Source organism: Centruroides vittatus, unplaced genomic scaffold (genome assembly GCF_030686945.1).
Source record: "Centruroides vittatus isolate TY-2023 unplaced genomic scaffold, ASM3068694v2 contig_364, whole genome shotgun sequence".
In the NCBI taxonomy this organism is placed as follows: domain Eukaryota; kingdom Metazoa; phylum Arthropoda; class Arachnida; order Scorpiones; family Buthidae; genus Centruroides; species Centruroides vittatus.
The window spans coordinates 6,116,692-6,129,749 of NW_027122188.1; the positions used below are offsets into that span (position 1 = coordinate 6,116,692).

General features: G+C 34.0%; 2 protein-coding genes across 8 annotated transcripts in view; one reads left to right on the forward strand and one right to left on the reverse strand.

Annotated features, from left to right (window-relative positions):
- Positions 1-2,175, forward strand: part of LOC136975163 (deoxycytidylate deaminase) — a 64,034-nt gene extending 61,859 nt beyond the window's left edge. For both annotated transcript variants that reach the window (XM_067270203.1, XM_067270204.1), the window contains one exon: positions 2,001-2,175. In XM_067270203.1, the coding sequence (XP_067126304.1) occupies positions 2,001-2,082 (82 nt within the window). In that variant the 3' untranslated portion in view covers positions 2,083-2,175. The remainder of the gene's footprint in view (positions 1-2,000) is intronic.
- The window catches only part of LOC136975158 (protein Shroom3-like), a 222,092-nt gene continuing 211,191 nt past the window's right edge, over positions 2,158-13,058 (reverse strand). For 5 of the 6 annotated variants that reach the window (XM_067270189.1, XM_067270191.1, XM_067270192.1 and 2 more), the window contains 7 exons: positions 12,419-12,931; positions 9,087-9,173; positions 5,950-6,434; positions 4,567-4,732; positions 4,112-4,244; positions 3,262-3,534; positions 2,158-3,193 (listed from right to left, as the gene is read on the reverse strand). In XM_067270189.1, coding sequence (XP_067126290.1) covers positions 2,873-3,193; positions 3,262-3,534; positions 4,112-4,244; positions 4,567-4,732; positions 5,950-6,434; positions 9,087-9,173; positions 12,419-12,931 — 1,978 coding nt within the window. In that variant the 3' untranslated portion in view covers positions 2,158-2,872. The remainder of the gene's footprint in view (positions 3,194-3,261; positions 3,535-4,111; positions 4,245-4,566; positions 4,733-5,949; positions 6,435-9,086; positions 9,174-12,418; positions 12,932-13,058) is intronic. The other variant, XM_067270190.1, reaches the window with a different exon arrangement.

The window sequence follows — 13,058 nt, forward strand, 5'->3', positions numbered from 1 at the left end:
AGGTTTTTTTACTTAGAACGGTTTGAACATAAAGGACTTGAAAATTTTTATAGTAATCTTTTTCCGTTTTCTTCGAAAACTTTGCAAAATTCTGTACTGCACTTCCATTATCCACCCTGCACCACGTTATTGGACGTTTATTGGCATCATGGCTGCGTTTAGTACATTATACAAAAAATATGCCAAACAGAATAGCGCATTGTAGAGAGAATGAACATACTGTATATAATAAACTTTTGTAAACGTCAAAGAAAATGTTAAATCAGATGTTAAAATAATGTATGTAAACTGCTGTAATTAAAATTGTTAGACTATAAAAGGAACAATATTAAAGTCGCAGCAGTTTTTTTACGTTTTGCCTACGACGCGACTGAGTTGTTCAAAGTCATTTTCGGTATTTCAAATGAGGAACTGGAAAATTTAGTTGCACAATTGACTCCGAAATAACGAGGAGACGAGATTTTTTACGGTCTGTAGATATCCACTAACCACTGCAAGTACTTTATCATGAACATTGATGCTGACTAAAAGCAGAATTGTTCTATTAAAAGACTACTGTAATCTTTATTAGAACACTAGAATTAATCTTATTGTCATATTCTGTAAGAAAAGAGACATCAAGCAATACAAACAATTCCCCCATTTTAAAAATCTGTAGGGTCTCCAATTGGCCCAAAGATAGCAAATGATGATTTGGTTGAATCTGACAGGCCTTTCTCTAGTTAACAAACACTTGCCTATTTTGTTATTTAACCACGTTTATATACTGTATATTAAAGTGCGTCTCAACCTTTGAATACTTGTTAGAAACGCATTCAATTGAAATCTGTCTTATAATTCTTTACATCGGATTTAGAAATGAATGTACTGTATTTAATAAGATTGTGTTAGTGGATATTACGAAAACGAATTTCGTGTTTCAATGCGTAAGTCTCGGTAAAATAGTTTTATTTATTTAAAAAATATCAATGCAGAACTGTTCACAGAATAAATCATGAAGTAAATAATACAGAATATTGTATATTCTTCAAATTGCATTCCATTCATCTAACAAATTCTTGTATTTTGGGCTTAGAAAAAGTAAAGAAAATAACAATAAGAGAAAAATAAATACTCTTTACTTTTTCTGGTTTAATTTGCTTGCTTGAGACCCTATATCTTGTTATAAAATTCTGTTTATTTTCTAAGATTTTATCCAACATTTTCCAAATCAAACAAATTAAGTTTGCGTTACTGTTAAACATATCTGATGTATTTATAATTTTTCTGGCATCAGAGTATGGCACGTAGTAGTTCGATAAAAGATAAGAATAATTCGATCAATTTATACTAACACTGGCTAAATTCTTTATCAGTCGCCTCCAGCAATCGTCATACTCGTGGAGTTTGCTAGTTTGACGAAAGTTGGAGACTTCAAGGCAAGGAATTAAACTGGATAGATCATGGAACGGATTCGGATCCTTTATAATTTTTACAGTTAAAGTTTCAAAATAATTTCAATCAACGCGAATCGCACCTGAGAAATGAAGTATACCTTAATTAATGAGACACTATAAAGATTCGTAGCCGCTAAGTACTTAAAAATAATTATTGACTTTTCGGAAAAATACGTTGAAATTTAATTAAAATTTTGGTCTCATGTTGATAATAACAGACCCTTTATCGACAGAAGTATCGAATTTTCGTAAAGGTCGAAAAGAAATCGTTTACATGAAATTACTGTTTTGGGAAAAATTAAACAACAGTTGGAAAACAGTGTTAATGAAATCTACCTTGAAAATTCTTACTTATTCTTATCCGATAGCTAGAAATCCCTTGTTTTTTGATTAAAAAAAAAAGACAAATCAATAATGATTTGATGTGAGAAAATATTTTTTAAAGATCTTAGAGTTAATAATTTTATATTTCATGATCGTATATTGTTTTGTTTTGACCATAGAGAATGTTTATGTATGTATAGGCCTAATGTATAAGAGCTGGCCTTTTTATTTCTTTTCTAGGCAACACATTCCTGCCAAAATGAAGATCGAAATTAACTTCGAAGACTTCGCCAAATCTCCTCCGAAACAATCCAATAAATAAAATTTTTCTCGAAAACGGAGTGACGCGAATAAAAGTACTTTCGTAGCAAAATATTGGATCAAACTGGTAAATAAATCACTGTTTAACGTTTTATTTTTATTATTCTGCAGCTGTATTCCAAATTACCGATGGCCGCATTTATTTACAAGCGTACGATTTTTATATCCCCTTTGTTTTAAGTAAAAATGATTGTTATCGGTTACAATGTACAACTTTCGTTCAGCGTTTTACATACGACGACTGTTTTATCTGTACACGAATTTCGAAGCAGTGTCGTCTTCTTCAACAAAGTAGCTCGCTTGCAAACAGCTTTCGAATATCGTCGAATCGGCACGTTTGGCTTCATGTTCATATATTTACAGGGAGTTAAATAAAACCATCGGTCGAAAAAAATTACTTTTAAAATTTCCGGATTAATAAAAACAATAGATTTACACTCGTAATTCTTCCAACTGCTTCGAATAGTTTTCGGGAATAGATCACTTACTAAGGCGGGTCGACAGTTTATATCGCGTCACACAGTAGAAACGAGAACGACGATGACGGGATCGACTCTTCTAAACAAATATAATTTTCTCGAATTTACGACAACAGACTAAGTTTCGGTCTAAAATTTTTTAAGGCCTTTTCCATTTCTTCAGTATTGCCAGATATGTATTTATCGTCACTACCATTTGGCTCGCCCGAAACCAGCGGGATATTCACCAAATAGCAGGAGAATCAATTATATATACGTTTTTTTCCCCCTCTCGTCTTAATCGACAACATACAACGGTTATTACTATACATTTCAAGTCCTACACAACTGGACCTGGCTAGTAGAAAGATCCAAGTTTGATTGTAACTGCGTCCACAGATGCGAATCGGCATTGTTTCTGAGCGCCGCTAGCTGTTCCTCCCCTAGTTTGATCTTTTCGTCGATTTCTCGAACGTCGATAAGCAATCTCGACTTTCTCTTCACGAAGTGGTCGTAATAGGAGTATTCGTCGTCCCGCAGATATTTATGTAAGAAAGTGGAAACCTGTTGGCTTCTTCGATCTATGCTCTCTTTAAGGTGCCTGGCTTCTTCGTGCTGTTCGCTCAGCTTGTTTCTCTTGGCTTCCAGAAGCATCTTGACGAAAATCGACTAATTAATATTTCGATCGAAAGACGGTAAAAAGCTATAAAAACGATACTTACTCTTTCTTCTTTGCTGGCTTCTTTAGGTAAATTCATCAACGCATTCTGAACCCTTGCTAATCTACCGGACAGAGAGAGTAACAGATTGATGATTTTCTCCAGTTCCTCGACGTGTAGTCGAAATTTTTCTGCTTCGTTGGGTTTAGCTAGTTGTTCCACCTTCGACGTCACTTCTCGGCCTAACTCCTCGTTTTGAGCTACTTCGTCCTTGATTGCTAGCTGCTCCATTCTCAACATTTCCAGTTTCCTTCCGATGCTAGCTATTAATTCGTCCTGCGATATATATATATATATATATAAATTCCCGGCTTAAATTTATTAGATATTTTATGCATCGAGTAAATATATCGTAATTTAGCCACGTTTCTCGAGTTATTCGTCTATTATCGCGCATTACAAAGATTTACAATGCAAATTAAGCGTAATCGGTAGCAATTGTTAAAGTATAAAAATTCCGAATATTAATATGGAGTAATTTTTAAGTGAATAATGATGATTGGCATGAATTTTATTAAGTTATTTCCCGACGGAATCCGTGTGTAACTTGTGTTATTGGCCATAATTTTCGTCTTACACGACACATTAATGACACAATTAAAGTCCGTTACGAGATGCGGTGAAATATTCTTAGAAAACTTTGTTTCCGGTAATTGCTAACTGTAAAATTAAGAACTTCCAAACAATGCACGATATCTCGAGAAATTTTATCGACTCGGAAATTATATTACATCACTAAAATCTTGAAATGTTTTGAAAAAACCAAATAGATAACTAAATAAAAATCTTTAAATTTTTATCGTTAGCAACAAGGCGTTAAAGGTAGCTTAGATTATTATTCAATTTTCCATACCTTCTTTTTATTTAATTCCGCTTCATTTATCCATTCGTACTTAGTAACTTCTCGACAATAACGTGTTAATAACTTGGCTTTCGGCTCTATTACGGAAAAATATGGGCTATCGAGGGGGATTCCGGATGATTCCCTGTTAGACAAGTGAAAAATTTTTTATTTTTAATACCACTGGGAGAATTTCCTATTAGCTGTAAATATAATTTATAGAAATCGTTAAATTTTAAACAATTCCAAGAGTATGGACAATTAGAAATTAATATTTAAGCGATTGATTTTAATTTTTTTTTATGTTACGTTGGAGAGGAAAATAGGAACGGATAGTTAAAAATTAATGTAGACAGAGTTTCTAGATATCTCTTGGAGTAGGACTAATATACAGCTGAGATACCCTTCCACATAATTTATTATAGTTAAGAGTGATGGAAGTAAAAGTCAATGTAAAGGGCTCCTACCACCATCCATTGATCGCTGGTTTTGGCTGGCATTTATCACTCGCTCTGCCTAGCTGTAATTGTCTACGAGGATGATTTCTGAGTGCCGTCTCTCCGTTGTTTTCTGTTTCCAAATCTAGTAGTCCCGCCATATAGTCTAGCATGGTCTTTTGATCCGAAGCTGGCACTAATATATCAAATAAGAAAAAAAATAAAAGCGATATTAACATCAACTGGTGTTATTCATTATTACTCCCTTATATTTTATTATTTTTTTTATGAATTCATTTTAAAAATCAGATGTCCCGGATAATCGATTATTTCCCGATAAAATTCCATATAATTTTAGTTTAATAAGTGAATTTATCCACAGTACTCCTCATTCCGACCATTTATTTCTGTCTAAAAACAAACGGACGAACGAAAATTTGAAAGATACACCGAGTCGTCATTATTCGTCAATTATTTATAAAATGACCGACGGTTAATCGAGTATTAAATAAATTCAGAGCGCTCTCTCTCCCGAAGATATAATAGAAGATCCAACCAACCGAAAATAAGTGAATTCCAAACGTAAGACAGACAGAGAAAGGTTAAAAGCGTTGCTCTTCGTGGTCACTCGCCTTCAACCGAGTGGAATCTCGTCTGAAATACGTATCGCCTTCTATCCTGCCGGATCGATGCGGATAACGCGTGCGACGATATCGATTATTAATTTCACTCGCGTCCCCGTTATTGTTTCGATAATTTTTCCTCTTGCCTCGTCGAGGATTAACAAATAGAAACTGCAGTCCGGTTAATCGAAGACGATTATTCATTACCTTCCATTAATTGGGATGACAATTTAGATCTTGTTTTATTGGCCTTTATTTCATGTCCACTGCAAGTTTGGCCGGACAGTGAGAGACGAGAAAAACTATATTTACTTGCCAGAATTCGATCCGTGCCCACCAATGGTCGAGTGGATAAAACCACAGAACACTGGCAGTTGGTCGTGGGTTCGCTTCTCGCCAACGGGCTGGTCATGTGGAGTTTTCCGGGTTCTCGTCACGTTAGCAGCACCTAAATAGAGCCAGTTTCCCATAAAAAAAACTCCCGAGAGGCATTTCCCTCGGCAGATCGCCCACGTGTCGCATTGCTTTATACCAATACAACCAAAACCGAATTCGATCCCGGAGCCCCTAGAGCAGCAAAACGAGCGGGTCAAAAATGAATTAATTAACAAAGACAATAAGCCGAATACAACAAAGTCCCCATAAATGTACTTTAAAGCCGTTCATAAATAGTTCACACGAGAGTTGAGCTGAGTGCTCTCTATTGGCAACCGTTCTGGAAGCAGGGGCGGCAAAAATCGGTTTCGCCTCAGGCGCATGTTACCATCGAGCCTGGACTAGTGAGCCTTACCTAATAAACTTTTAAGAAGAGAGTCGCCACAACATTCGACGAAATCCCTGGAGAGTCGTTCACATTCCAGTTCTTCGCGGCTCTTGGTGATTTTCCTGGCTAGTCGAGGCGTCTCCGACGTTTGAGTGGCGCTGTTTGTTAGACATACTTCGACTCGAACTCGATCCGTCGTCTCCTCCGTCTTCGAATTTTCCGACGTATCCTCCATTTTCTGGGTGGTGAAGGAGTCTTCTCCCACATTCGTTACGGAAGACGAACTTTGGAGATTCGAATCACATTCTGTATTGTCGAATCCTGATAATCGCGAATGATCGAGGCCGGAACCGGCGGACGAATTTATTTGTGTCTCGATTGTCACCGATTCAGATTCTCTCTCTTCCGCAGCGGTGGGATGAATTCTACTTTCTTCTTCGTTTTTATGTTTCGTTCCTTCAGAAAAATTAGAATTCCGTTGACTGGATACTTGCGCATTCACGGCTTGGCTTCTATAAAATAAATTTTCAAACATGTTAGTTTGATTCTATAAAATTACACATTATAGACAATTAATTAATTGGTATTATTCCGGTTTATAAAGGCCTGAAGGAATCTAGTTCGTTCGAGACGTATCGTTGAGAAGTCTGGATTGGACAATGAATGTACAGTACTATATATTTTTACTTATACAAAAGATAATCTATATATTGTATGCTGAAAAAGAAAATCAATATATTTAGAGTACTATGTACTGTACAATACTCTACAATATTACAACTATAGTACAGTAATAGCACTTTGAGCACTCGAATTACAAGTATCTAAAATCACTAACAACTAATAAGCAATTGCAGAAGAGAAATGCTAATCGTCAAATATAGGTGTATATATCCTAAAGTCGTAATCGCTGAAAGCAATATTTACTAACCGCAAATAATGATTTTTATGCAGTTATCACTCAGTTATGCAGATGCAATTGATATTTCGAAGTTACTTCCGATTCTCTGACAAATATTAATCAATATCGTAACATTGATCTAACAGAATCAGCGATGCTTCATTGCTTAAAGTTAATATGTCAATCAGTAATACTAATATTTCGCTAATTGCGTGTATTGTCGACTGTAACATCATCATTGTACTTGTATTTCTTAGCGATTTGCATTTAATATGAACATCTGGCTAAATTGTTTAAAAAAAGTTTTGGTAATAACAATTTTATACGTTAACCAGTAACTAAGTTAAGTGACTCGTGACTTGCATCTGATAACCTAAGAAAATAGTCATATTACAAAAACAATACTGTCTACCAACCTGAAACTTGTTAATTTTTCCAGTGTTTATATAAGGGAGTAACTGTTATGTATAATATAATATTATATAACTATATGTATGAGTTTCGTTTGGGTTTTATTCCATGAAAAGTTTGGAAATAAAAAAACTGTAAATACTCAAAAACGTAAGGTTGTCTTCTTGCATAAAAACTTCATTAAATCATAATCTATTGTCTATTTACAAATATGAATATATACTTTAACTAGCAGACAACAGTTTCTACGTATAAAAATTTAAATTTTATAGGAGAGTGCAAACTTTAATTCAATAGATAAATATGATTTTTATTGTTAGTAAAATTTATTATGATTTGAGAGAAAAGTTTTTCAATAGAACGAGCTCCGATGCAAATGATATTAGAAGTGTTAGCTTTTGCTTCGCATCTCGCAGGAGATAAATGTCATGACAGTAACGATATATATTAAAGTAATGACTCTCGGACCGTGGCCCGCGAATTTAATAGTTTTGTAATAGATCTTATATACTCGATCACGTGAGGCCAAAGTCACTGATCTGAAGCACTTTGTTTCTAATTTAAATTTAGTATAAAGCTAAATAAATTAAAAAAATAGCCGTCAGATGAGTGAAATATGAGAGAAACTGTGATTTTTTTTAAAAAACTATTTTCGATTTAAGAATGTTAAGTGCTTGTTTTCGTGGAAAAAAGAAATGACGAGCTACTCCTCGAAAACAGTGCTTTCAAGTATGACGCCGATAATATAGGAGTATCTGGGAGAGAAATTTTAATTTCATAAATCACAAATTTGAACATTGCAATTATTTTTATATTACATATTTATAGTTTTTGAAAATAAGCATAAAGTAAATAGCCAAAATCGAATTTTTAAATCAATAACTCAGCATATAAAATTTTAAATATACAGTATAATGAATAATCTGTGTTTGTTGTTTCCGATTGATTAATTTTCGGGATTCTCGGAGCTAAAGCGATTTCAGGAGAAAAACATAAACGGGACTAACGACAAATCGATTTCTTTGCCGAAATTTTAAGGTAAACAGAGATTTTTGGTAAAATTTTTATGATTTTATCAAACAATTGCCACGGGTTGTAATTTTCGCAAACGAATAAAATTTCTCCATGAATTGCGATGAAAACTCCCAATACATCAAGTTAATATAAACTTAACCATGATTATTCTACAAATTTCTGCTTACTAATAATAATTTTAATATGCAAACGTGTCTTTATTCAGTACATAATCCTGCTTGATATGTTTCTAATTTTCGAATAAATAAAATGGGGATTGCCAAACGATCTGCCGTATTATCGGGTTATAGTAACGCTAGTTTAATAATTAGATTAAAAGTAGGCAGTTAAAATTATCACGAGATGCGACCTAATATTTATCATAAATTAATTTCTAATTTAGAATTTCTGGAAGAAAAGAATCAACTTTAAATTGAGGATTAATGCAGAAAATGTGTCCAGAATTTATGTTTCCTTCCTCAGATTATTATCAAAGAGGAATTGGAAAATTATTTACTATAAATGAATAACTATACACAGCATTATATTAACACTGCATTATATATTATGCATCTGCAGTGATTGATTTGCTGATGGGAGGCTTTGGCGCACTTTGGGTTGTTCGGCCAATTTCGATTTTGTAGACAATTATGGACGACGTGACCCGCACTTAGATCAATTAGTACGAGTATAATAATGGAGTTTGAAATCCAAACGTGAATGAAAAATCATTGATGACTTCTGTTGTGAAGGATACGACGTTGTCTAGACGCTGATTTATACAAACCTTTTTTTAAAGTGACGGCCAGATGGCGAGATTATTAAGGTGTCAACGTACCGTTCTAGGGGACTCGGGATCGAATTCGGGCATGCAGTTTCCAAGAAATTTTTCACGGACGGTCTGTTCCTATTCCTCATTGTGGGCCTGGTAGAACCCATGGATATGGAAGAAAGGCTCTCTTAATGCTCGCAGAACGAAAAGAGATTAAAAAAATATGTACTGTACATCTGTATACACTATTAAAAAAACGTTTTTATAGTACATACAGATGTTAAAGTTTTATTAATATAAATTATATTATATTAAGGTGCAGGAACAGGTCCTGCGTTGGCCGGACCACTTTCCGCTGCGAACGTTACAAATACAGTTCTAATTTCAAATCACCCGCTAGCGTGCAACAATGCACCAAACAAATAGACTTTTTCATAGGAGGAAAGTTATCTTTAAGGTATATTTTTTCCTCTCTCGACAACACACAGATCTACGAAGGGAAATTTAGAAATCAGAAAAGTCGAAGTAATTAGGTGAGAATTGAAGGTGAAATCGTTATAAAGGAAACCCGATCTCCTTTTTTGGGCTGGAACAATTTTTCCTCCATACTGCTCTGTATCTTAAAAATTCATTATTATTAAATTGATAAATTGACAATGAGATATAGGAACAGAACCAAAACCGAAAAAGTTGAGAGGTAGATATCATGGTCGGGTGTTAAATAAAACAGAGAGATTCTCATTAATCCGAAAGAGAACACAGTCTCTATATCTTTATCATTAATGAGTTGGCTTACGTATGATTGAAGAAAGAACATCGTATCTTTCATTCACAAATCAAAGATATTGTAACTAATTGATTATAATATGTAATTGTTTACATGATTTATACTTCTTGATGTAGCCCGGGGATAGCTAATTGTACAGACTTATCACACCTTGTAGATTAAGTTGAAATAAAAAGCAACAGTGATTTATACTGTGTTTTATATATATATATAAATAACACGAATATCTTGAATATTTATAAACTTAAATAATTGTTTTAATTTCTATACTTCTAAGTCTTTACACAATCTAAATTAAAATTCAATTAGATTTCATGATACAAATGAGGAAAAAAACTGGATAAGCTCCTCTGTTTAATGTTACTTTCTAATTTATTCCTATTTGTGAAAATGAATTCCTTATTTTTATCCATTCAATCATTAATTCATTTTTATATTAAGAATATTTTTAATCGCAAGTTTAAGTTCTTATTAACTTTTTCATCCAAATAAATAGAGGGAAAAAAATACATTATCAGAAAATTCCTTTAAAGAGTACTGTTTTAAAAAATTTATGCATGAATAAATCGATTTTACGAAAACATTCATGACATTCGCATCTTAACATAAAAAGTATTTCATATGTGCAAACATTTGCACCTACAAAACAAATACAGAATCAAACAAAAACTAAGATTCCAACTTGTTCTCAGAAAATAACCTCTCAGCCAATCCGGCCGTCGATAAGTTGTCAGTCTGGATCCGGAATCGCATCCGAACGGGTCTGAAAACCCCGAAAATTTTTCGGGGCTGGTCCGTCCCGGATATGTCGGGCTTCGTCCCTCACCACTCTGTTGTCCCATTGTGGGCTGGCCGAATCCACGATGGGTTTGATACAAAAGCCCTCAGTACACACAGGGTAGAAAGTCAAAAATTATATAAAGTATAATATAGTAGAGTAATTCTCAAGGTAGGTCAGTGGAACGACCTAGTCATTTTTCCAAATTCAATTCTATGTTGTTTAGCCAGAAAAAAAAGAAGAGCATTTCCATACATCACACATCTCTCACGTTAGGTTATCGGATAGACAAAATATTATGGCACACTATCATTATCTAAAGTGACATGACATAGGATAAGAAGTGGAGAGGGGCTAGGTAGTCCACGATTCATCTGTGACTCGGTTTAAGTAGTCCTTGGATCGATAATTTTGAGAACCACTTGTGTAGTAACCTATTACACATTTTGCTGTTTACCTTTGTATGAAACACAAGTAGAACTTTATTTCAAATTGTTTTTCCCTCTTCAGACTTGTTTTTACATCTCTTAGTATAATAATCATTCAACTATAATGATTGATTTAATTAAAAACACGGATATTTTTCATTTCAGTTAAGTTTTTTTTTGCCATTTCCGTAGAGAAGTTTCCTTGGGTCACGAAAAATCAACAGTCGCATCAATTGATAAAGTTTTGACGTGAGGTAAATTAATGAAAATATCTTCCTCTTAGGATTTTGTAATTCTCCAAACTGTCTTTTCCTGCTGAAGATAAACTTTGAATATTCCAATAATTTCCGACGTCCGTTGAGGGCATTAAACATAAACATTGTCGCTGCGCATTAATTAAATTATTAAATTACCTCTTACAAGTTTCAGTTTGTTGTATCTGCGGCATATTTCTATCGCAGGAATTTTATTCGGGGATAAATTCGTGTAATAGAGAAAAATGGTTTCGTTGATAGGCGAGTGCAACATAAAAAAAAATACCTTTCCTTAATTTACGGTTTATTAAATTTCTAGATTATTATCTCTAGTTCCTTAATTTTGGCAGTGTTAGGTCGAAAAGTCTCAAGATTATTCTATTTATTTTTGAAAATTCTTGTTAAATAAACTATCTGATATTTGTAAAAATAATTCTCTCTTTTTATTTGGCGATATAAAGTAATATTTCCAGATTAAGAAACGAAGAAATAATAAAAATATTTGTCACAGGAGTTTTTTATTCGTTAATCTAAACATTAATTTGCTTCTGCAAAAACAAAGGAAGAAATGTAAGGATTATCTCTAATTGTAATTAACGTCATTCTTCAAGAATCCAACATCCCTTTTCCTCTCTTTTTCTCCAAGCAATTAATAATCGCGACGATCAATCGAAAGAGATTAAAATAAATACAAAGCCAGATTAATTCTCTGATCGATGTTGGACCAACACCGGATAAAATGACGTCAGTCTATCCTTACTACATATTCATTAAAGATTTTGTTCATAAAACGTTTTTTCCCCATGTTTTCACGTGAAAGACGAAGCACCATCAGGCATAAATGTAAATATAAAATTTTCCAAAGCTGATCTACATTCTTTCCCACAAAAATGTTACTTTTTCTTTCTTCTGTTTTAGAAATATGTGATATAAATAAAAACATTCCCGCCATCCATAAAATTTCTCCAGTATTAGATTTACTTCTAACCATATTTTGTTACTTCCTTATGTTAAAATTAAAATACGATTTTAACTTCCCAATTGCTTAACCACAACGCATTGTGTCTAAATTTCTTTATCCGTTGTACAATGAAGTATAAATTATGTAAATTGAATGTTAACAATGAATTACGTATAAAAATGCAACTTACGTGTTTGCGGACGACGTTTTGACTTCAAATTCCGGAGGTGGTGGTAATGGTTCGTCCGAATGATGTACTTCAGTTTCCGTAGTCGACGGAGGAGGAGGAAGAGGTAAATCGGGACTGGAACAATTCGAAGGGAGGGAAGAATCGACGGGAGTCGTCTTTTCGGGTTTGGTGTTTGCTAATGAGGGTGGACCATCCGATTGCTTAGACGATTCTTCGATACGGAGTAATTCAGCATCGTCTTCTTCGTGATCGGAAGGTACGGGAGGAGGGGGTCTTCGTGAAGAAACCGGACGAGGAGGTTGGGGAACCGGTTTGTTAATGCGTTTGGGAGGAATGGTCGGATATTCTCCATTTCCCAGTTTCTGTACAGTTAGGCTGTTTTTCAACGATTCTGCTATAGTTACGCCATCGGTTGTAATGACTTGAAATACCGATTTGTCGTTGCAATGATGAACTTCTTTCAATTGAACTTTGCGAGGTTGTTTGTAGCTCGGAGATTGTTGTTGCTGATGACTAAAAAACACAATTCGAAGCCATTAATCCTAATGTATTTTTGATAAATCAATGAAAATATTAATGAATAAATACATATAAATTGTTAAGTGTATATATACATATACAAGGATGAACACGATCAACT